This window comes from Suncus etruscus, chromosome 8 (genome assembly GCF_024139225.1).
Source record: "Suncus etruscus isolate mSunEtr1 chromosome 8, mSunEtr1.pri.cur, whole genome shotgun sequence".
NCBI classification, from domain to species: Eukaryota; Metazoa; Chordata; class Mammalia; order Eulipotyphla; family Soricidae; genus Suncus; species Suncus etruscus.
Genome location: NC_064855.1, coordinates 124055568 through 124079927, shown reverse-complemented (window position 1 = coordinate 124079927; position 24360 = coordinate 124055568). Strand labels below are relative to the sequence as shown.

The window sequence follows — 24360 nt, the reverse complement described above, 5'->3', positions numbered from 1 at the left end:
AAATATTTTTATTGGGGTCAGAGTGATAGCACTGAGGGAGGGAAGGGTGTTTACCTTGTACACAGCCAACCTGGCTTCGACCTCCAGCATCCCATGGGGTCCCCTGAGCCTATCAGGAGTAATTTCTGAGTACAGAGCCAGGAGTAACTCCTGAGCACCAGCAGGTGTGACCCAAACACCAAAAATCATTTTTTAAAAATTCTTGGGGCACAGAGTAATAGTACAGCAGGGAGGGTGCTTGTCTTGCATTCGGCTGACTAGAATTTGCTCCCCAGCATCCCATAAGGTCCTCAAGTAACTGCCAGGACTGATTGCTGAGCACAGAGCCAGGAGTCAGCCCCGAGTCAGCCCAGTCAGCTTCTGGTGTGGTTGCAAAGAAGAAAATGTATTATTATGTTTGGGGGGCTCCCAAGCATTGCTCTAGGAGCACATTGCCATTTCCTGGCAGCATCCACGAAGCTCAGAGCACTCCTTTAGCCCTGACTGGAGATGGTATGTATGGGGGGGGGGCAGTCTTCGAGCAGTGTCTCCAGGGGCCAGATGGATCGTGCAGTGGGAAAGGCATCTGCCTTGACAGACCTGGATTCAGTTCCTGGCACCCAGATGGTCCCCTGAACGCCACCAGGAGTCATTCCTGAGCACTGCTCTAAGTGTCCCTTCTTCTTCCCCCAAAGCGAGACTTTCTCCATCTCTACATCCCTGCTGGGCACAGGCAGGCAGTGGGGCCCTCCCAGAGCAGATTGTCCCAGGGTTTGGGGTCAGAAGCTAAATAGGGGGGCCTGAACTGCAAGGAACAGGAGTGAGAGCTTTTTTGTGAGTAGGGCAGGAGGCTGGGCTGGCAGGAAGATCCTGGGGGGACTCGGGGGGCTATGGGAAGGGCAGGGCAGGCGGGAGCACATAGAGTGGGAAAAAAACAGGCACAGGCAGGCTGATGCTGGCAGGGCCCACCCAGGGAACGGACCAGGGTGCTGAAGGCATCATGCCCTTTGTCCTGGCACAGCTTGTGTGTTTCCCCAAGAGTCAGTGGCCAGCCAGGGCAGCTGCCCATGCAACCCCTCAGGCTTTGTCTGCCTCTGCAGGGGCCCTAGAGAGAGGAAGGCTCATGCCCACTGCCTGAAACAACAGCCCTGACACCAGTGAACAACCAGGGCTCAGAGCTACCTATGACAGCCAAAGGAAGAAGGGGTGAGGGAAGCTAATTTGCTGAACCAGAACTTCCAAAGCATTGGCCCAGAAGCGGAACCAGTCGGAACTCAGAGCCTGGGGCCAACACAGACTGGGACCTGGGTTGGAGCAGTACCGGGACACGGCAAGGACAGAACAGGGGTGGAGTGGGGGACCGGGCAAGGGGAGTGGGGTCCCCACTGTGCTGTCAAGAGTCTCCGTGACAGTCAACTCTGGTGCTGAGTGAGCAGAATTTCCGAGTCCAAAAGCATCTCTCACCTGCAGAGCAAAGGGCCAGCAAAGGTGGGAGACGTGGCACAGGGGCCGGCCTAGCTTGACCCCCAGGTCTCCATATTTACCCACAGGCCATCCTGGGGGTGACCACTCAGGGTGACCCCTGAGGACAGAGTCAGGACAAAGCCCAGGGCACAGCTGGGTGTGGGACAAAACCTACAAACAAACAAGAAAGAAAAAAGATCACTCACCAAGAGCTGGCAAAGGGGGGGGCAGAGTGATAGCACAGGTAGGGCGTTTGCTACCCTTGGACGAACCTGAGTTCGGTCCCCGGCATCCCATCCAGTCCCTGAGCATCCCAGGAGTGATTTCTAAGTGCAGAGCCAGGAGTAGCCCCTGAGCGCTGCTGAGTGTAGCCCCAAAACCAACCCTCCCAAAAAATGCTGTCAGGGGCCGGAGAGATAGCACAGAGGTAGGGAGTTTGCCTTGCACACAGCTGATGCAGGACAGATGGTGGTTCAAGCACTGGCATCCCATATGGTCCCCTGTGCCTTTCAGGGGCGATTTCTGAGCGCAGAGCCAGGAGTAAGCCCTGAACGCTGCCAAGCCCCCCCACAAATGCTGGCAAAGAGGAGGAAAAATTGCACATTTGCATGTGAGCAGACATTCTTGTGCGTCACCCAAGCCCCTCGTGTTATTATCTGACCCTCATGCAAGTCACCCGCACCCCTCATCTGTGTCATCTGTCTCATCTATGTCACCCCCACCCAAACACTGAGCAAGCAGCCTCCCAGACTGTTGGGCCCTTTGGCTGTAGAAAGGACAGGAAGGGGCGGACTGAGGGACACCTGCTGGTTCCCCCAGTATGCCTCTCTCTGACCATCTTTACTCAGAGGTAACATCCCTGACACACAGCCCTGAGCAGGGAGTTAGGGGGGAGGGAGGATGAGCTCCTGAGGGTGCCTCAGAGCAGCCTCTGTGGAAGGAGCAATGTGGGAGAAGAAAGTATGTTCCAGCTAGGATCCTGAGGGATAAGGGGTGTGTGTGTGTGTGTGTGTGTGTGTGTGTGTGTGTGTGTGTGTGTGTGTGTGTGTGTGTGTGTGTGTGTGAAATTGTGGGCCTTTAGCTTTCTGCACTCAAGGGTGAGGTCAGGGGGATTGTGGGCCTTGGGGTAACAGTCTCCCTGCGTGAAGGGGTGAGATGGAGTGTGGTCATATCTTGGGCCTCAGGTGACGCTTTCCCTACAGGTGGGGTGGGAGTGTGACCTTGTCAGAGCAGGGACAGGCTGGCAAGAGGCAGCTGGGAATGTTTACTCAGCGAATCAGCATGTTGCAAGATTCACATTGGGTTCTAAAGGACAAAAAAGACAACAAGAGGGCAGGAGCATTGGTGGTGCAAATGGTGGGGCAATTGCCTTGCACACGCTGACCTAGGACGATCCCCCAGTGTCCTATATGGTCTCCTAAGCCAGGAGCAATTTCTGAGCACATAGCCAGGAGTAACTCCTGAGCATCACCAGGTTTGACCCAAAAAGAGAGGAAAAAAAAAAAAAAAAGGAAAGAAAAAAGACGAGAAAGAACCTGAACGTTTGATGATGCTGTTTTTGTTTTCGGGTCACCCTGGCTCTGCACTCAGGAATCACCCTGGCTCTGCACTCAGGGATCACTCTGGTGGAACTCGGGCCCTGCGGGGTGCTGGGGTCAATTCTAGCCAGCCTTGTGTAAGGTGAGCGCCTGTCCTCTGTGTCCTCTCCTACCTCCCCAAAACAAAACATCCTCTGCCAAAGTGAAGCTATGTGAAAAGCAGGGCAAAGAGAATTAGGGGGCATCTGGGTGAAAGGAGGACAATATGGAATGCAGCATACTGGACGAAGGGGCCAATTTCCCACAGAAAAACGGTCACATTGTCACAGAGTCACAGAGTGCGACCCGTTCCACAGGGACAGGCTGAGGTGGGGCAGATTGCGGGGCCTGTGCCGTGGGGAGAAGAGGGGCAGGTGGGGCCGGGCGGTGGCGCTAAAGGTAAGGTGCCTGCCTTGCCTGCGCTAGCCTTGGACGGACCGCGGTTCGATCCCCCGGTGTCCCATATGGTCCCCCAAGCCAGGAGCAACTTCTGAGCACATAGCCAGGAGTAACCCCTGAGCGTTACTGGGTGTGGCCCAAAAAAAAAAAAAAAAAGAAGAGGGGCAGGAGCTCTGGGTCTCCACCCAGACCAGCTGGAGCACTGAAGAAAGGGAGGCCCCGGGGGAGATGATCCAGGACCCGAGGTGGCACTGGTCAGCGCAGGGATTCGGGGAGCACCCGGAGTGTGTCCTCAGGCCAGCTCAAGCAAAGCGTGCAGTGGCTGCTGGGCTCAAAGACATCAGCTGCTGTGTTCAGCAAGTGTGTACGTGTGTGCTTGTGTGAACCCTGCATACGACACATGTGCAAACCCTGCATGTATGTACCCTGTGCATGTATGTAAACCCAGTGCCATGTACACAGGCAGACTCTGAGCACAGAAACATGAACACACGTACACCCTACACATGTGTTCATGCATGTACACGCTAGAATCATACCTGGAAAGCCCACTTGTGCACACACACGAGTGTGAACCCTGTGCATGCATGTGGAATCTCTGCGTACGCATGTAAACTCTATACACATAAACCGTGAGTCCACACATGTGAGTCTAAAGTGAATACATATGCAGAATCCGCGTGTTCACACTGCACAAAGCACGTAAACTATGAGTGTGCATATATGCAACGTGCATGGTCATGTGAGTTCATGTACATTCGACTCCCGTTTTCACACATACAAACATGTAAGATCTTCATGCATGTCTACACACGTGCACACCTAGTGAGCCGTGATCCCACATACATGTACATGCATGGACTTTATGAACACACGCATGAGCCATGCATGTGAACTCTATGCTACTTCAAAACCTACTGTAGGTCAGAAATTACTCTGCGATTCAGTGCTCTGGCACGACGCCTGGCTCTGTGCTCAGGAGTGACCCCTGGTGGTGCTCAGGGAACCATAGGTGCTGGGAATTGGACTCAGTCTGGGAGGACTCAGCAGCCTGAATTCTCTTCTGCCAGGAATGATTTCTGAGGGAGGAGCCAGGAGTAATCCCCGGAGCGCCACCAGGGGTGGCCCAAAATGAATAAAAGGGATTCGGGGATGATGAGCAGACACCAGACTTGGGGGAGCGTACTTGGGAGGCTCTTCCCATGAGGTGACCCTGTGGCATCTCTGTTGTGCCCTGGGAGGGTGAGCTGGGCTGCATTAGGGGTCTCCGCTGGAGGAAAACGGATCCCCGTGTTTGGCCTGCACACATGGCCTGGATCAGTACCCCACAAGCCTCCCCAGCGGCCAGGGACATGGCCCCGCCTCACAGTGCATTGTGGCCTTTGAAGCCTTTCCTGCTCACGCCCTGCCTGCCTCGTAGCTTTATCATCTGCATTCCCAGAGCTGCCCTCCGAACAGGCGCCATCCCAGGGGCTGCCCCAAATTAAGGTCCTAGCTTCTAGACATGACAGTGGGATGCGAACATCCAGGAAGGGAGCGTTGCGTCAGCAGGACCGGGGTTGGGAGTGACCGGTAAGGCGAAGCCACAGGCCTCGGACTGACCGCCCAGCCCAGGTAAAGCCCCAAAGGGTCTCAGGGACGCCAGGAGGGGCCCAGCTCTGCTTTGCTTCCCACGTGGGTGTGGTGGTGATAGGCTGAGCACTAGCTGTGGCTGCAGAAATGACAGTGTTGTGTTAGTTATTAAGTATAAAGTCCTAGTGGTGAATGGAGGTTGGTTGGTGAGGCCTTTCTCGGCCCTGCCTGGCCCGGCGGGTCTGTAGGTATCAAGATAATGGTGAGGACAGGACCCACGGCAGTCAGATGAAGTTTTAGGAGACATCCAGCTTAATTACAAGGCCCTAACTGCATGCGGAGGGAGACAGGGACCAAAGTCAAGGTCTTAAGCCTGCAAAGGCACAGATTTACCACCAAGCCAATCCCTGGGACCCTCATTTAATGATCGTTTTGGGGGCCACACCTGTGGGTGCTCAGGGGCTGTTCCTGGCTTGATTCTTGGATGTCTCTCTCAGTGGTGCTTAGGGTACCTAGTGGTGCAAGGAGCTTAGTATAGGAGCCCTCACATATCAAGTAGGAGCTTGTTTTGCTGGGCCCTCGCTGGCTCTCCTATTCCTATCATCACTGTTATTATTAGTATTATTATTATTAGGGACCACTGGTGATGTCAGAGATGGAACCCAAGTTGGCTGCATGAAAGCAAGAGCCTTACCCTTTCGACCGTTTCCAGCCCCTTTGTTATTTGTGTGTGTGTGTGTGTGTGTGTGTTGGGCTCCACCTGGCACTTCTCAGGGGTTATTCCTGACTCTGCACTGAGGAATCGCTCCTGGTGGTGCTTGGGGTGTTGGAGATGGAACCCGATTGAACTTGCATCTAAGGCAAGTGCCTTACCATCTGTACTACCCTGCCAACACCTTCATTATTATTATATTTTCAGTGTGTGTGTGTGTGTGTGTGTGTGTGTGTGTGTGTGTGTGTGTGTGTGTTGGGCCTCATCCCATGATACTCAGCAATCACTCCCGGCAGACTCTGGAGAAGCAAATGAGATGTCACGAATGGAACCCGGGTTGGGCTGCATGGAAGGCAAGCGCCCTCCCCGCTCTGGCCCCTCTGATCATCATCATCATCATCATCATCATCATCATCATCATCATCATCATCATCACCACCACCACCATCGTCATTGTCGTTTTGAGCTTTGGCTAGTTTTCAGCCCTGTTGGCCCTGTGGAGTCCACTGGACCGGGGAAGCCTCGGGCGGGCCTCTCCTTGGCCGGGCTGGGGCTGGGAATCCTGCCCGGCTTGCTCCTGGGAACCCACCGGGTGTCTCCTGAGCACCGTGGCGCCGGTGCGGCCTCCCTCGCCAAGAGCTCCGCGTGGCGCGCAGCCTGGCCGGCCCACGGGCGCGTTCCCGCAGCCTCCGCCTCTTGGCTGACCTTCCCGGGAGTCCCGGGTGCCCGGTCCCTCGGGGTGGGCGTGGGGAGATCCCGCGTGACGGACGCCGCAGCGCGGGGCGCCTGGAGCTCCCCGGGCACCGTTCCCTCCCTCCCTCCCTCGCTCGCCGCGCGCTTTCGGCTCAGCCGGCCGCAGACGGAATCGTCGCTGTGTTGGGTGATCGCTGGTGTCCGGGGCGCGGAGACGCCCGCGTCGGGTCTGGTCTGGTCTGGTCCCCCGCGCAGCCCCCCAGTTTCTTGCAAGGCCAAGCTGCAACGAACGAGCAGCGCCTCGCCTCGCCTCGGGGACCCCGACGTCCAGGAGCCAAGCGGAGCCCCCTGGAAACCCCAGCCAGAAGGAGCGAGCGAGCGAGCGGGCGCGCGTCCCGCGGGGAGGGTGGGTCCGGGGCGCTCCCGCGATCCGGGGCGGAGGCGGAGGCGCGCGTCACGGACCCGGCGGTGTGCGGGGCGGAGGACCGGGCGGCGTCGCCCCCCGGAGGGAGAGCCAGCCCCGGGCCCCCACCCGCGCAGGTGCGAGGGCGGGCGGGCGGGCGCGCGCGGCGGGGCGAGGGCGCGCGGGGCGGGTGCGGGGCGCGGGGCCCGCACGCGCGAGTCTCCCGCCGCCGCCGCCTCCTGCTTCTCCTGCTCTTTCTCTCCCTCCCCAGTGATGTCATCCACGGGCACCTCGCGCACAGGCGCTTGACGGGCGGGCGGCCAGGACGCACGGCCGAGCCTCGCCGAGCCCAACGCGCCTCGCCTCGCCTCGCCTCGCCTCGCCTCGCCTCGCCTCGCCGGGCCGGGCCAATCGCCGCGCCTGGGCCGCGCCGGGCCGGGCCTGCCGGTCCATGGGCCGGGCGCAGGAGGACGCGCGGGGCGCAGCGGGCCGGGCCGCGGCCGCGCCGAGGTGAAGCCAGCCAGCCCAGCGCCGGGCAGCGCGTCCCGTCCCCGCGCGTCCCGTCCCCGCGCGTCCCGTCCCCGCGCGTCCCGTCCCCGCCCGTCCCGCCGCCGCCGCCGCCGCCGCCGCGATGAATTCGGCCGAGCAGACCGTTACGTGGCTCATCGCGCTGGGCGTGCTCGAGTCGCCCAAGAAGACGGTGGCCGACCCCGAGGGCTTCCTGCAGGCGTCCCTCAAGGACGGGGTGGTGCTGTGCCGCCTGCTCGAGCGCCTGCTGCCGGGCACCATCGAGAAGGTGAGCCGGGCGGGGACCCCCGGCACCGCCGGCCCTCCTTTGTGCGCAGCGCCATTGTGTGGCCGGGGGACGCACGGAACGGGAACGCGGGTGGGGGGCTGTAGCAGGTCAGCCCCTGAAGAGGCTGACTGATCGCGGAGCCGTCGCGCTCCGCCCCGAGCCCCTGCGGCGGCAGGCGCCCGGCCGGCCCGAGACCCGGGCCCGCTTTGTCTGCGCGCACTTGGCGCGCCGGACCTTGCCCCGCGCCCGGGCCCTGGGCGGCGCTCACCGCTCTAGGCCGAGGCGGCTCGGGCTGCGCCGCCCAGGGCCCGCGGGGCTCCGTCGCCCCGCGCCTCTGCTGCCCGGCAGGGCAGCGCCGCCTCCCCGCGCACAAGGGCCGGTCTCCAGGCCCACCCAGGTCTGGTTCGCAGGGTCCGACATGCTCGGAGTAGCGGTCCCCGGGGCCCAGACCCGCTTCTCTCCTGGAAACCGGCTGTCCCCCCCACCCCCATCAGGATGATGCTGACCCGTGTGCCCCGTCCCGCCCGTCCTGTCCTGTCCAGTCCCGGGAGGATGCCAGTTGGGACCCCCTGGGGCTCTAAACATCTCCGCCTTTCCAAAGTGCTCTCCCCTCATTGGCCCAGCACCCCCAGCCAGAGGCATAAAGGCCCACCTTGTTGAAAGGTGGCCCAGGTAGACATGGACAGAGGCCACCGGGGGATAAACCGTCTTGTCTTTTACTCGTGGAATGCACCGGTCCCGACCCAGAGGACGCTTGGCTGATAATTAGCAAAACCTTAATTTAATCTTCGCCTTCTCACTTGGCCGCTGCAGACCTCACAGGAGAGAGCTCAGGTGCCTCGGGGGAAGGGACTGCTGAGGGCTTTTCCTGCCTGCAAGGTAGCGGTGAGGGTGAGACAGAGTGGGCACCTCAGAGGGCAGAGGGCGGTGGAGAGGGGGTGAAGGGGAGTCTGTTTTCAGGGTACTAGCGGAGAAGGGGCAGAGGCAGTGCCCTGGGGCATGGGACAGGGATCCGTCTCCTGGTAGCAGAGGGCAGAGGTCGGGGTGGACAGTCAGCCCAGGCTGCAACAAAGCTCCCCATCCCTCCGTTCATGCCCCAGGAGAAGCCCCTCACGGTCCCAAGAATCTGCCCTGCCCTGCCTTGTTCTGCCTGTCCACCGGTTTCAACCACTGTTTTCTTTGAAATCCTGGCAAGGACTAGAACATGAAGACTAGAACAGTCTTCTCAGCCCCATAACCAGAAAGGAATGAGTGAAATGTGGAGATTGTCTAAGCCAAATCGAAACATCCCAAAATACCCCAGAAGCCTGGGCCCTGGGGAGTCTCTGAGCCCACAAAGGTCCTCACGGCCGGGGCCCATGGGCTGGTTGAAATAGTTTCCCACAGTGGATGGGACAGCCCTGGAAGGGGAGGCTGCTAGCTAGCCCGTCGGGTGCACTTTGCTCGTGTTTGCTTAAAGACGGCGCGTTTCCTAGGGGCGCCGATGGTTTTCTAGTCTGTAAGGGGGTGCTGGGCCACAGAAGTGAGGGACCCTCAGGCTCAGCAGACACTCAGCGTGAACATTTCACACGGGGAGACTTAAGTCTGATCCCAGTCAAAGGAAGGTTCTGGGCGTGCAGTCCTGAGCCTCTCCTCTGGATGTGGGGTTCTTCCGCCACCACACCTCCTAGCTCATACTCGGATGTAACGTGGGGCCTCGTGCCTCATAAAGGCACTCTAGGGCATGTCCTCCAGCTCTCTGCAGGCCGATGGTCTGTGCTTTCCTGCCCTGTGGTGCCACAAACCCGCGATAGTCAGAGAGCAGAATTAGAATCGCATTCAGATGCCTATGGGCTGCACGTAGGAACCTGCGTGGAAGTTTATTCATGGTTCGTGGGGGACAGGCCTGGCATATTTGGAGGTGCTCAGGAGCAGGTGACACTGGCAGGAGGGTGACACAGGGTGCGGAGGTGATGGATCCCTCCGGTGTCGTGTGCAAGGTGAACACCCTTCCTCTCCCCGCCGTGCTATTGCTCTGCCTGATGCTTGCACATGTGGCTGTGGCCATATAGTCAGGGTGGTGGTTGTAAGGAAATACAGTCCAGGGGGCCTGAACGATAGCACGTGGGGAGGGGTTTTGCCTTGCACGGGACCGACCTGGTTTTGATCCCTAGCTTTCTAGATGGCTCCTCAAGCACTACCAGTAGTTAATTCCTGAGCATAGAGCCAGGAGTAAGTCCTGAGCACTACCTGATGTGTCCCCTCCAACATTTTTTTTAAAAAAGAAGAGGAAACCTAGTCCTCAGAGCCCAGCGTTTCTGCAGAGAATCCTGTCGGGCACCCTTTGCTTTCTCTGAGTGCCATCGGGGGGAATGGAGGGACACCCATGGGCTCCACTGTCTTACTCCTCCTCACAGTGCTCCTTGTGGTGTCTCCCACCAGCCCAGCTCAATGCACTTCCTTCTGTTCTTGCTGACCTGGGGTGCAGCCTGCAGTCTTCCCTTGGGACACTGAAATTGCTGGCTGGCGTCCCCTTCTTGGGGCTGCCAGACCAAGTTCCCCCAATCAGTTTAGGTTTTTGGGCCATACCCCATGATACTCAGGGCTTCCTGCTGGAAGGATCTGCACTCAGGGATCACTCCTGTTGGACTCGAGAGACCCTGTGGGGTGCTGTAGACTAACTGTGGGTCAGCCATGTGCAAGGCCAATGCCTTTTGGTCTGTCTGGCTGGGGGACTGCTGAGTGGGGATCCAGCTTTCCTGGGTGCGGGGCCAGCCTGGTGGGGACAGATCACTTCTGCCCTCCTGAGCCCCCTCGCCCCAGATTTCTCCTCAGATGTCACTGAGAGTGAAGCACAGTCAGACAGTCAGACAGGACAAGGGAGAACCCGGGATGAGAGTTTAAGGGTTCGTATGGAGTCTCTGGCATGACCAGCTCCAACGGCCTCTTCCTGCATTCGGGCCCTGTCACAGTCTGAGCAGCTGACCAGGGTGAGGACCAGGGTGAGGACCTCTCAACCCTGGGTGACCAGAGAGGCAGGACAGCGGGCAGAGTGCCTGCCCTGCACAGGCTAACCTGGGTTCCCCCCATCCCCTGGGACCCCATAGGGTCCCTTAGGCTGGAAGGACTGATCCCTGAGCGCAGAGCTAGAAGTGAGCCCTGTGCACAGTTGGGTGTGTCTCCCAAACTCAAATCAAAAAGAACACTGAAACCAACGCCCCTGCCCAGAGCTTTGGGGCACAGCTCCCCCCATGGGGCACCCCTGAATCAAGGTCCTGTCTCAGGGCTCCTGCTGTTTGCAGAGCTTGGGGAGCTTAGGGAGGGGAAGCCAGAGGCCGGCCGGTTCTTAGAGGGGTGCAGAAGGGGGAGGGGAGTGAGGAGGGAGCCAAGCTAGGGGTTGCGCTGAAGGCCTCTGCTCAGCATCGAGCAGGGGCCCATCCTGGGGCTGCCCCTGCCTGGATCCAGCCTGACCTGTTGTTTCCAGTGGCGGGTGGAGCCCCTCCAAGGGCTGTACTCCCCCCCCCCCTCCCGCCCCGAAGGTTCTGCTGAGACCTTCCCATGGGCAGGGTGAGCAGTATGGCGCTCCTTAGGGTGACGCTGCTGGCTCTAGAATGGGGCCTCCACCGGTGGTCCCCTTTTGGCCTGTCTTTGCCCTGCGCAGGGTGTGAGTCTGGTCTTGGTTCTCAGGGTCTTCACTGTGCAGTGAGAAGGCCAGCTTCGACGTGTGGGGCGGTCGAGGAGTGCAGTTCCCAGGAAGGCTGTGGTCCCATCCCTGAGGCTTCTGAGCAAACCTGTCTCGGGGTGATACTCGGCTGGCTTTCATTCTATTCTGGCCGTTCATGCCCCCCTGCAGGTGTCCTGTGGCCATGGCTGGCAGCGCCCAACTGGCTGGAAAGACACTATGGGGGGGATTCTGGGGAGCCCCTAGGAGGAGTGTAGACAGGTGGGATCATAGCGTCCTGTGTGTCCAGGAATTCCTTTTCCTTTTTCCTTACTTTCCGTTTTTTGGACCACACCTAGAGGTGTACAGGGATTCCTCCTGGCTCTGTGCTCAGAGATCACTCCTGCCAGGTTTGGGAGACCATCTGGGATGCTGGAGATTGAACCCCAGTCAGCCGTGTGCAAGGCAAACGCCCTCCTCTCTGTGCTATCACTCAGGTCCCTCTTTTTCCCCCCCCCCCTTTTTTTTTTAGTAATTTTCGGTGGTGCTCAGGGCTGACTCCTGACTCTGTGCCCAGAAATCACTCCCAACTGTTCTCAGGGAGTACTCTTGGCTCTGTGCTTAGGAATCACTCCTAGTGGCCCTCAGGGGGACCACATGGGATGCTGGGGGGTCAAACCCAGGTCCACCTTGTGCAAGGCAAACACCCTTCCCACTGTACTGTAGCTCCTTTCTTGGGAATCTCTGGCACCACTGAGAGGACACAGTTGGGGTCTGAGGGTCCTTTGTCCTTTGCGGCCCTTGTTCCTCAATGTCACTGGGGGTGACAGACACGTGTTCTGGTCCAAGCCACTGCACACGTGGGCTCCACCCGACCCTGGAATGGGGTCCGAGATCTACACCCGCCACCTCCTGTAGCCCCGATGCTCCCAGTTACCTTCGTACAGGCCGGACAACCCTCCTGAGGAGTCCGGGCGGGGGTTAACTGGCAACGACCCGACTGCTGCGTGGTCCGGTGTCCTCCCCGCCCCCTCCCTCTGTGGCCCAGGCCAGCTGGCCAGGCTCGGGTTCGCTCCCTGCGCAGCTGCCCCCCGCAGCTGCTGGCCTGAGGGGCCCAGTGGGGCCCGGCTCGGGTTTCACGGAAGGCCGGGATCGCAGATGGGCAGCGGGGCCAGCTGGTTGCTGCTTCGGCACCCCTCCCCGTCTGGCTCCAGGCCGCCAGCATCAGTCCCCTGAGCCCTGTCCCCCTCTTGGCTCCATCAGGCCCGACTCCTGCCCCGCCCCAACTCTGGCCTCACCGGTCTTGTTCGCTGTCCGGGTGGGAAGTCCCGCTCAGCCATTGGCTCTTCGTTGCTGGGCGAGGGGCCGAGGACGGCCTGGAGAGAGACCAAGGACAGCGGCAGGGGCCTGGGCCAGCATGTGGGGGCCTGCGTAGCCCCCAGGAGCTCCACCCTCCAGCTATCTCGAGGTCCTGGACTTCCTGTTACTAACTTTAGCTCTGGATTCCAGAGTGCCCCAAGACAGGGCAGTTTTCAGCTTCGCGTGTGCAGGGAGTGTCGTGTGTGTGTGTGTGTGTGTGTGTGTGTGCGCACGCGTGCACATGCAGGGGAGTCTCTCGTGTGTAAGAGTGTATGCAGGGGAGTGTTGTGTGTGTAAGAGTATGTGTGCAGGAGAGTCCCGTGTGTAAGAAAGTGTGTGTGCAGGGGAGGGTTGCTATGTGCAAAAAACATGTGTGTCAGGGCCAGGTTGATAGCACAGCTGGGAGGGTGTTTGCCATATACACGGTTGTCCTGGGTTCGATCTCCGGCATCCCTTACGACTCCCCAGCCAGTACTAACAGGAGTGATTCCTGAGTTCAGACCCCGGACATCACCCAGGTGTGACCCAAACACCACAACCAAATCAAGCCAAACTAAAACTAAGTGTGGGTGTGTGGAAGTATTGTGTGTGTGTATGTATATATACACATATATATATATGAATGCAAGTTTGTTTAAAACATTCTATAAATAGGATTTGGTCGCATTGCTTTTTGGCATTTTGGTGTTCGGCCACACCCTACACTGCTCAGGCATTGCTCCTGGCAGGTTTGGAGGAACAGGGACCTGTGTGTGTGTGTTTGTGTGTGTGGACACATGTGTGCATAAAAAAGGAACCCATTGTTGGTGTGTGTGTACAGATGGACTAGGTGCCAGTGTGTGTGTCTGTGCAGGCATGGTGCAGGAACCTTATATGTATGTAGACACTGGTGCACACGTGGCAGGAACCCAAGAAATAGATGATTTCTTTTCTGTTTTACTTAACCCATTGTGCTTTCTGGGCTGTGCACATACTTTTCCTCTACACACTTTTTTGCACTCACATTTTCTTGCATACTCCTGCATACAAACTTTCCTTCACAATTTTCATGCCTGCGCGCGCGCGCGCGCACACACACACACACACAGAGGTTCCTGTTCTACACCTGCACACACACACACATTTGTTTCTGCAAATATCTGCAAACACACACGCACACACACTGCTTCCTATTCCATGCCTGCAGACACACATACGGCTTTTGTTCCACATACCATGTGCCATGTACACACCACGCATGCAGATCTTATGGGTCTGTGCCGTGATTTCAGACCAGCCCCTTCAGTCCCAGGCATGAAGCGCTGTGCCTTTTCTGCATGAGGGAATCTTGCATTCAGACACCCCCACACAGACCTTGTCCTTCCAGCTGGGCCCTTTGGTGCAGGCGCTCTGGGGGTGACTCTTGCACAGTGCAGTTGTGTGGTCCTTTGGGTGCTGGGTCTTCTTCCTGCTGTAGCTGCCGCACACTGACCAGAGCCGGAGCTGGAGGTTCTGGGCTGAGGGAGTGTGGCTGGGCTTTGCTACGTGTGTAGGGACTGCGTGCTTGTACATGTGTGCATGTGTGTGCAGAGGCCAGTCCCAGACAGGGACCTTGGGGTGTCCTTGCTCTCCTCCCACACCTTGTCCAGGAGGGGTGGGGGGAAAGAAGAGGTGATGGGCTCTTCCTGGGCCAATGGTTCCCCTGATAGCTGCCTTGTGCCTGACAGGAAGGAAGGACAGAAGTCCCCAAGGAAGCACCAGTGTGGATACTACCGTGGCTCTGCCCAACTCCTGGGACAAGTGGGGGATTTGATTATTATGGAGAACGGGGAGCAGCAGGCTAAGAGGTTGGGGTCCCTGAACTGTTGGAAGTCACCAAATTCTGAGTTTTTGGGGAACCTGATGCCTGGCTTCTGTCCAAGGCATCTTGTGTATGATGGCTTGGGTGAGACCAACACCTTGTGGGAATTGCTCTGGGGAAGGTTCCAGAAACTTTTTTTTTTTTGTTTTTGGGTTACATCCATCAGCGCTCAGGGGTTACTCCTAGCTTTGCACTTAGAAATCGCTCCTGGCAGGCTCGGGAGCCCATATGGGATACCAGAGATTGAACCCAGGTTCGTCCTGGGTCGACTGCATGCAAGACAAACGCCCTAACGCTGTGCTATCATTCCAGACCCCAGAAGTTCATTCTTAAGACTATTCATGTGGGGCCAGGAAGGTGGCGCTAGAGGTAAGGTGTCTGCCTTACAAGCGCTAGCCAAGGAACGGACCGAGGTTCGATCCCCCGGCGTCCCATATGGTCCCCCCAAGCCAGGGGCGATTTCTGAGCACAGCCAGGAGTAACCCCTGAGCGTCAAACGGGTGTGGCCCAAAAAAAAAAAAAAGAATATTCACGTGTGGGGCCGGGAAGATGGCGCTAGAGGTAAGGTATCTGCCTTGCAAGCGCTAGCATAGGACGGACCTCAGTTCTATCCCCCGGCCCATATGGTACCCCCAAGCCAGGGGCAATTTCTGAGCACATAGCCAGGAGTAACCCCTGAGTGTCAAACGGGTGTGGCTCCCCCCCAAAAAAAAAGAATATTCACGTGTGGGCTGGAGCAATAGCACAGCAGAGAGGGCATTTGCCACACTGCTGATCCAGGTTCCATCCCTGGCATACCCTGTGGTCCTACAGAGTACCCTGAGTCTATCAGGAGTGATTTTTGAGCACAGTATCAGGTGTAACCCGATCAGCTCCGGGTGTGGTCCCAAACAAACTAAAGAAATGTTCATGTGGGTGGGAACCTGTCTGTGTTTTTTGGGGTTGTGTCGGACATGCTCACTCTTGAGGTGTCTCCTGGCAGCACCTGGTGCAGTCTGCTTGCCCTCTGTGGTTGTGATCTGTGGCTGGCAGCCACCTCTGCTGGGCTTTGCCTCCTCTCCTCAGCTCCTTGACCACTGCATTATACCGGCTGTGCCAGCCGAGACTGTTTCTGCTGTGACAGCCACTGCCCTGGTCACAGGCCTCATGGCACATCTTGCAAGGGACAGATGGGTTGAGAAGCTCACTCAGGATGCTAGCAGGTCACTAAGCTTCTGGCTGGCCCACACTTGTCCTTTCCCTGGTGTTCATGGCTCCACATCTCTGTGGTCACACCCTTGCGACCTCGTCCACTCTGCCCTCTGTGATTATCGTGGGGGCTGCGTTGGGGCTAGTTTAATATTATGGACTCAGTTTGACTGGGCATGAATAGGTGCCCCATCATCCCCATCATGTAGTTTTGCTGCTTTATGTTTCTAAATGTATGTTGCTGTAGGTGCGTGGTTCTTTGAATGTGTTTTGTTCTGTTTTCTTCCTTCCTTCCTTCCTTCCTTCCTTCCTTCCTTCCTTCCTTCCTTCCTTCCTTCCTTCCTTCCTTCCTTCCTTCCTTCCTTCCTTCCTTCCTTCCTTCCTTCTTCCTTCCTTCCTTCCTTCCTTCCTTCCTTCCTTCCTTCCTTCCTTCCATCTATCTATTTATCTATTTTTGTCTTTTTGGGCCACACACCCATTTGAGCTCAGAGGTTACTCCTGGATCTGCGCCCAGAAATTGCCCTGGCAGGCTCCGGTGACCATATGGGATGCCAGGGATCAAACCTGGGTCCGTCCCAGGTAGGCTGCATGCAAGGCAAACGCCCTACCGCCTGGCGTGCTATTGGTCTGCTATTGTTTTGTTCTGTTTTTGGGTCACACCCAGCAGTGCTCAGGGCTTACAACTTCTGGCTCTGTACTCAGGAATTACTCCAGCAGTGCCCAGAGAACCATAAGGGATATCAGAGATTGAAGCCAGGTCAGCTGCTTGTAAGGCAAATGGCCTGTCCACTGTCCTGTATCTCTGCCCCATGTGCTTTCTCTGGTCTGGCCAAATATATGCACCAGGAATACATCTGTGAAGGCTTAAGCATGGGCTCGTTTTACTGTCTGCAATGCCAGGGATCAAACCAGGGTCTCATATATGCATGTCAAATGTTTTACCACTGAGCCACACCTTTGGGCTAGTTTTTTTTTTTTTTTTTTTGGTGGGGGGACACACCCAGCACATGCTCAGGGGTTACTCCTGGCTCTGTGCTCAAAAATCACTCCTGGCAGGCTCGGGGGATCATATGGAATGCTGGAGATCTAACCTGGGTCCGTCCCAGGTCAGCTGCGTGCAAGGCAAATACCCTACCACTGTGCTATATCACTTCAGCTTCAAGTTTTTTGATTTGGGGTCACACCCAGCAGCACTCACTGCTCAGGAGACCACCTATTGAGAGCCAAGGTTGGCTGCAAGCTCCTTATCCCTGTGCTCTCTAGCACCCCTACTGGCTTGTTTTCCAGGGGTCAACTTCCATATCTTCTGCCTGCAGATGCTCTCCTGTGAAAAGGAGCCATCTTGAAGTACCTGAGAGCAGTGACATTTGTCTTCTTGAGCTGGGTTGATGCCACAGAGAATTCTGGAGACACTCAGGAGGGTGGCCGTGGTGGTGATGGTGGCAGCTGAGCCGTGACTGGGACCCTGCAGCAGGGGGCTACCTGGCTTCCAGGGAATGTGGAGGAGCTGGGCTGTCAGCTGGTAATGGAACTCTTCAGCAGCAATGCTGGGGCCACTGGCTCAGCACATTCCAAGGGTCCATGTGGAAAGGGTTGAGATGCTGCTGAGCTCACCCCTGGATCTGTGGCTCTCAAGGCCGTGTCATAACAGAACTCCTTCCAGGGGCTAGAGCGGTGGCATAAACCATAAGGCGTCTGCCTTGCGTGTGCAAGCCTAGGACGGTTCGATCCCCCAGCCTCCCTTATGGTCCCCCAAGCCAGGAGCAATTTCTGAGCACATAGGCAGGAGTAACCCCTGAGCGTCACTGGGTGTGGTTGAAACCCACCCCCCCCGAAAAAAAAATCCTTCCAATTCCATCTTTGTTTATCTGGAGGTTTCTTGGTGTTTGCATTCAAACACCCCAACAAGTACATGTCCAGCAGTCTCATTGTCTCAATACCTGACAGTGAAGAGAATTTGTACTCATGTCCGATCTCAAGCACTTTACGACCTAAGACGATTTCACACCTAATCTTAGCAGCAACTCAGACATCCTTTCCCTCATTTATAATCTGACAAGGCTTGTTAGCACAGTTCAGGATAAATATTACGAGACCCTCAAGGCCTAGTTTTCTTTTTCTTTCTTTTCTTTTTTTTTTTGTTTTTGGGCCACAGCCGGCTATGCTCAGGGGTTTCTCCTGGCTGTCTGCTCAGAAATAGCTCCTGGCAGGCACGGGGGACCATATGGGACACCGGGATTCGAACCAACCACCTTTGGTCCTGGATCGGCTGCTTGCAAGGCAAACAGCTTGCAAGGCTGTGCTATCTCTCCAGGCCCTCTTTCTTTTCTTTTCTTTTTTTTTTTGTTTTTTGGGTCACACCCGGCAGTGTTCAGGGGTTACTCCTGGCTCTATGCTCAGAAATCGCTCCTGGCATGCTCAGGGGACTATATGGGATGCCGGGATTTGAACCACCAACCTTCTGATTGCAAGGCAAACGCCTTGCCTCCATGCTATCTCTCCGGCCCCAAGGCCTAGTTTTCAATGTAGGCTTCCTCTCTCAAGTGCTGGCATCATGGAGTTAGCACCCACCGAACCACAGATCCTGTGAGATGCTGGGGGCTAGAACATCCCTCAAAACTTTGGCCATTTCCATCAGCCAGTGTCTCATTAGCTCTTCCAGACAAAATCTTTTTTTAGGTGCTGGAACATTAGCAAAGCAGGTAGGGCACTTGCCTTGCACTTGGCTGACCTAGGTTTGATCCTCGGCATTTCACATGGTTCCCAAGCATTGTTAGGAAGTGATTCCTTCCTTCACAAGCTGGAAATTGAGCTCCCATATGATCCAGCTATACCACTCCTAGGAATATACCCAAGGAACACAAAAATACAATACAAAAACCCCTTCCTTACTCCTATATTCATTGCAGCACTATTTACAATAGCCAGACTCTGGAAACAACCAAGATGCCCTTCAACAGATGAGTGACTAAAGAAACTGTGGTACATATACACAATGGAATACTATGCAGCCACCAGGAGAGATGAAGTCATGAAATTTTCCTATACATGGATGTACATGGAATCTATTATGCTGAGTGAAGTAAGTCAGAGGGAGAGAGAAAAATGCAGAAAGGTTTCACTCATCTATGGGTTTTAAGAAAAATGAAAGACATTTTTAACAGTATCTCAGAGACAAGAGAGATGAGGGCTGGTAGGTGCAGCTCATGACATGAAGCTCACCACATAGAATGATCAGTGCAGTTAGAGAAATAACTACACTGAAAACTATCATAACAATATGAATGAATGAGGGAATTAGAAAGTCTGTCTCGAGTACAGGTGTGGGTGGGGTGGGGAGGAGGGAGATCTGGAAAATTGGTGGTGGGAATGTTGCACTGGTGAAGGGGGGGTGTTCTTTACATGACTGTAATCATACAACTATAATCATATTTGTAATCATGGTGTTTAAATAAAGATAATTTAAAAAAAAAAGAAGTGATTCCAAGCACAGAGCCAGGAATTACTCCTGAGTGTCAGTGGATGTGGCCCCAAACAAAAATACCCCAATTCTGGTTTTAGGTTTTCTTCTGTTTCATGAGTTGGATCAGCAAGTAGTTTACAAATAATTGCAGGTGGTATATTTTTTGGGGGCCACACCTGGCAGTGCTTAGGGGTTACTTGTGGTTCTGTACTCAGAAATTACTCCTGGCAGGCTTGGGGAACCATATGGGATGCTGGGAATTGAACCTGGGCCAGGTGCATGCAAGGCAAACACCCTCCCCACTGTGCTATCGCTCCAGCTCTGCATGCGGTATTTGAAACAGGACAATTTCAACACAGCAGTGAAAGTTACTGCCACATAAGTGCTGTGGACACACTTTACTCCAACAGAAGCTACACACAGTGTGCCACGTACAATGGCGCACACCATAGAGCACAACATTGCAAGTAGCATGCTGAAAACCATTGGGTCAGCATTTAACTGTGGTGAGTACACAAGCATGCCAAACCTTCCAGTGAGTGGGTAAGGGTGAGGGCCTGTGCAGGGAAGTGCCTGTCACAGCTGACCCACTCTACCTGGGCTTGCCTTCTGACAACCAGGGACCCAGGCTGCGGGGTGACACCCTTCTCATCTAAGGAAGCCAGCAACAAGGTTGGGCACAAGATCTGATGCTTTTCTCTTGGGAGTTATTTTGGCAGGGTCGCATTTAGTGATGCTTGGGGCTTGTTCCCGACTCTGTACTCAAGAATTGCTTCTGGTGAGCTCAGGGGACCAGATAGGATGCTGAGGATTGAACCAGGGCCAACCTGCAAGGCAAATGCCCTTCCCCGCTGTGCCATCTCTCTGGCTTATCTTTTGAGTTTCTTCTTCTTTTTTTTTTTTTGCCACACCCAGAGATGCTCAGAGTTTACTCCTTGCAGTGCTTGGGGTCCCATGTGGGATGCGGAGCTTGAGCTTGGGTGGGCCGTGTTCAAGACAAGAACCCTCCTCACTGTGTTATTACTTCAGTCCTAGTTCTTGGAATTTGGCCCATAGGGCTTGAGAGTATGTGCAACTTTCCTCTTCGAGGTGGTCTGAGACCACTTCGGTCTTGCTTGCTCAGCTCTGTGCTCCAGTCTTCTAGTGCCTCAGCAGAAGGATGAAAGCCATGGAGCTGCTTCCTCCTGAGGAAGCATTCTCCCTCTTCCGTTGCTGAGCGCCTTATCCAATGCAGTATTCTCTTCTGCTATTGTGGCTACTGTGAGAAGGATGATTTTTGGGGCTGTGTGCAGGCGCTCATTGCCATCCTTGTTGACCATGTCCTCTGGATCTCTGTTGCTGTCTCAGCAGAGACTCATCCATGGTGCCTCTCTCAACTTTTCTCATCTATGTGCAGTGCAATGCCCACAACAGTGTCCACACTATTCTTTAAGTCTCCTTCAACACCTTCAAACTATTTCGTGTAGTCTGGCCGAACGGTTCCCCAATAGCTACTGACTGTTGCCTGCTTGGCTTTCCCAGGTGGTGCTGATTCCCGATATTGTGGTGTAAATTATCTGGACTGTTAACTCCTTTGTTGGGTATTTGTGAATCCAAGAACAGTCCCCAGAATGAGAAATTACTTCCCATCCCCTTGTCCCCTTTCGGGGGGAGACCTTGGTAATATTTATCCGCAGCAAATAATAATCCACACAGACTAGAAGGATAGGGTGTAAAAGATTGGGCAAAGAGAGCGAGAGAATCCTCTTGCAGCCTGCAGCTTTTGCAAAAGGACCCCTCTCCCCTGTCCATCAAGCTATTTATTGCCAACTCCACAGCGCCCCCACCTGGAAGGGCTAGGTGGGGCAATAGTCACAGAACAATCCTAAGGAAATACTTTTATATACAACAATTCCAAGAATAATCTTATGGAAACTTTTTCATATACCACATTGTGGGACTTCCAGTGGTCTGTCATGGTGCTCTTCTCATCAGTACCAAGACCCCCTAGGGCAGTGATGGCTAACCTTTTTGAGCCCAAACTGCCGCACAAAACCAAAGAATGCCCGGTCCTCCCAATGGCCAGGACAGCCCTGTTGTCAGGTGAGCTGCAAAGCAGACACTCTCCCGCCGCACCGCATATCTTAATTGCGGACCTTGCAGCATGCCGGTTGTGAGGCCTTCTCGTGCTACAGGTTCGCCATCGCTGCCCTAGGGCCTTGCTGTGCAGCTACCTTGGGGTGACTGGGCTTTGGAAGCTCTTATCACACTCAAAGTGCTCGGTGAGACAGAGTTTGGGCAGCATGAAGAGAATATGTCTGGGTGGGCACTTCCAAGATCTTCATGACAACGACCTGGTAAGGATCCTTAATCCTGCAAACTCTGGAGGCAATATTTCTGCCATGGAGCCAGCATTCTCTTTTGGGATAGTGGACCTGGTTCCAAAAGATTCTGGAGCTATCCATGCTTTGATGTCTTCCCTCCGGTGTTCGAGCTTATGATGCAGGCGTTTTCCTTGAAGTGTTTGTGGGGAATCTACATACCTATCACAAGGGGTTTGCGTTTCTAGTCGCTCTTGGTGTTGGCACATAGCAAAGTTGCACCATCTTTGAGTGATTCGAAGGTGGGTGCTTTGGAGCCCACTTGCATTCTATGCGTTCATTTACCATCATTTTTGTAAAAGAAACCAACCAGTCTCACCAGCACAGAAAACTGGCCCTCTATGCAGTCCCTGTCATATTTTGTGCTTGGTAGGTACTTTTTTTTTTGGGGGTCACACTCCATGGCGCTCAGGGGTTACTCCTGGCTCTGTGCTCAGGATTGCTCCTGGCAGGCTCGGGGACCATATGGGATGTCGAGATTTGAACCACCATCCATCCAGAATCTGTGGCGTGCAAGGCAAATGCCGTACCACTGTGCTATCTCTCTGGCCCCTGATAGGTACTATTTTTTTTGGGGGGGGGTGTTACACCCAGCAGTGCTCAGGGGTTCCTCCTGGCTCTACGCTTAGAAATCAGTCCTGGCAGGCTCAGGGGACCATATGGGATGCTGGGATTCGAGCCATTGTCCTTCTGCATGCAAGACAAATGCCCTACCTCCATGCTATCTCTCCGGCCCCTGGTAGGCACTTTTTGAATTCTTTTGCAGCCTCATCTGCAAAACTTGTTCTAGTTGCGGGGTGAACGTATTCCAGATAGTATATATTGCTTCACGAAATGTCCAAGCCAGTGTGCACTAACTGAAAAAGGGCCTGCTATTTTCCTGGTAAAATGGTGATGGAAGTGTAGGTCTTTGGCTTTCAGCCTCACAACCACGCTGTCCACCGGTTGCGATGCGGCAAATCATAAATGTAGCAGCTTTCCCACAGCTGTACCACCAAGCAAAGACGTCACTTTAGCATCTTTTAGTGGTGGGTTCGAGAGCCGATAGTGGTGTCTTCTTTTCAAGGATGCACCAAAATTTGTCAGTGTGTTCACATTGAATTCATGGCCAGCTCCGTAACTCAGACCGGAATGCGGCTGACCTAACGTGCAGATCTTTCTGGGAAAGCATCCCCTAGCCTTCCCGTCCTGTGGGACATTCGGGAGCCACGGAAACAGCAAGATCCCCCGCAGCAAAGAAATGCAGAAATGCAGGAGACAGGAAAGCACGCAGGACATGTGCCTGCAGGAGGAGCTAGAGGGAAAGGGCTGGCGCGGCTTTGCTCAGGCTCAGGCTCTCTGCCCACGGTGGGCGACTTACCCCCCGCACCCACAGCCAGCCAGGAGAGTGCCCCGAAGCGTGCTGTGAAGGGGTACAGAGGACTGTAGGGGCGGCCGCCTTCCCTTCCGAGCGCGGATGAGTGCGGGGTCGGGGCTCTGCAGAGAGAGAGTGGGACGGGTCCTACTCTTCTGTCTTAAGCCACACCTGAGGATGCCCAGATGGGGCTCCCCGCTGGGCGATCTGTGGGGTGCGAGGCGAGCGTCCTGCCAGCGGCACTGCGGGTCCTGCCTCCCTCCCGCTCTCGAGCCCGACCCCACTCGACCCGACCCACTCGCCGACCCGCTGGCTCCCAGGGAGGAGACGGACGGGAGAGGCGCGCGGCCGAGGCGGAAGTGAGGGCGGGGGCGCGGCGGGACGTCACTTCCGGCGCGCGGCTCGGACGTCACTTCCGGCGCGCCTCGGGGGCGGGGCGGCGGCTCCGGCTCCGGCTCCGGCTCCGACCCCGACCCCGACCCCGGCCGGCCGGTCGGTGTCCGCGCCCGCCTGAGCGCCGCTGTCTCCCGTTGCAGGTGTTCCCGGAGCCCCGGAGCGACGGCGAGTGCCTGAGCAACATCCGCGAGTTCCTGCGCGGCTGCGGGGCCTCCCTGCGCCTGGAGGTGAGCGGGCGGGCGGGCGCGCGCGGCTGGGCCGGGCCGGCGGGGGGCGCAACGGCCGGACGGGCCGGGCCGGGCGGAGCGAGCGTCGGTCCGTCCGTCCGTCCGTCCGTCCGTCCGTCCGTCCTGCAGGTGAGCCCGGGGCCCCTCTCCGCCCTGCCTGTCCCCTCTGCGTCCCTGGTCCTGGCCTGGACGCTCTGTCCCGATCCCCATCCCTGCCCCTCCCGTTCCCCTGCTCTGCCCTTGTCGGTTTCTGCCCTACCTGCTTCCCTCTCCTCGACCTGCCTGTTCCCCATCCCGGCCCCTCCTGCGCTCCTGTCCCTGTCCTGGACGGTCCACGCCGCCCCGCCCCTCCCGCTCCCCTATCCCTGGCCCTGTCCTGCCTGTTCCTCATCCCCGCTTCTATCCTGCCCGATTCCCTCGCTTGGACCATCCCTTCTGTCCTGCCTATTCCCACTCCCTGTCCCTCCCATTCCTCTCTTCCTGCCCTATCTGTTCTCTATGCCTGTTTCTGTCCTGCTCATGCCCTGTCCCTGTCCCTGTCCCTGGATGGTTGCCTCTCTGTCCCGGACGGCCCACTCTGACCTGCATGCTTCCAGCCCCCGTCTCTCCCATTTCCCCTGTCCCTCCCTGCCCCTATTCTGCCCCTTCTCTCTGTCTGTCACTGTACTGCCTATTCTCGGTGTCTGTCTCTTCTGTCCTGCCCACTTCCTGTCCCCGTCATTAGGTCATTCCTAGGTACAGCCCCCCTTTTCCACACCTGAGCGCAAAACCACCTTCCCTCATCCCCAGATGTGCTGCATACCCACAAGTGTGGCTGCGTCCCGTAGGAGACCCAAACAAGGACCCTGCTTAAAGGTTCAGGGTGACCCCCAAGGGACCTTTCCAAGCTTGCTTCCAGGTGGGCCTGTGTGTGTGATACTTCCCTGGACCCTGGACCC

The 24360-nt window shown here is 56.2% G+C and overlaps 1 protein-coding gene across 4 annotated transcripts in view; it reads left to right on the top strand.

Annotated features, from left to right (window-relative positions):
- The window catches only part of ARHGEF7 (Rho guanine nucleotide exchange factor 7), a 496685-nt gene that overhangs the window by 429958 nt on the left and 42367 nt on the right, over window positions 1-24360 (top strand). For all 4 annotated transcript variants that reach the window (XM_049778113.1, XM_049778109.1, XM_049778110.1 and 1 more), the window contains 2 exons: window positions 7405-7595; window positions 23336-23422. In XM_049778113.1, the coding sequence (XP_049634070.1) occupies window positions 7431-7595; window positions 23336-23422 (252 nt within the window). In that variant the 5' untranslated portion in view covers window positions 7405-7430. Of the gene's footprint in view, window positions 1-7404; window positions 7596-23335; window positions 23423-24360 lie in introns of those variants that run through there.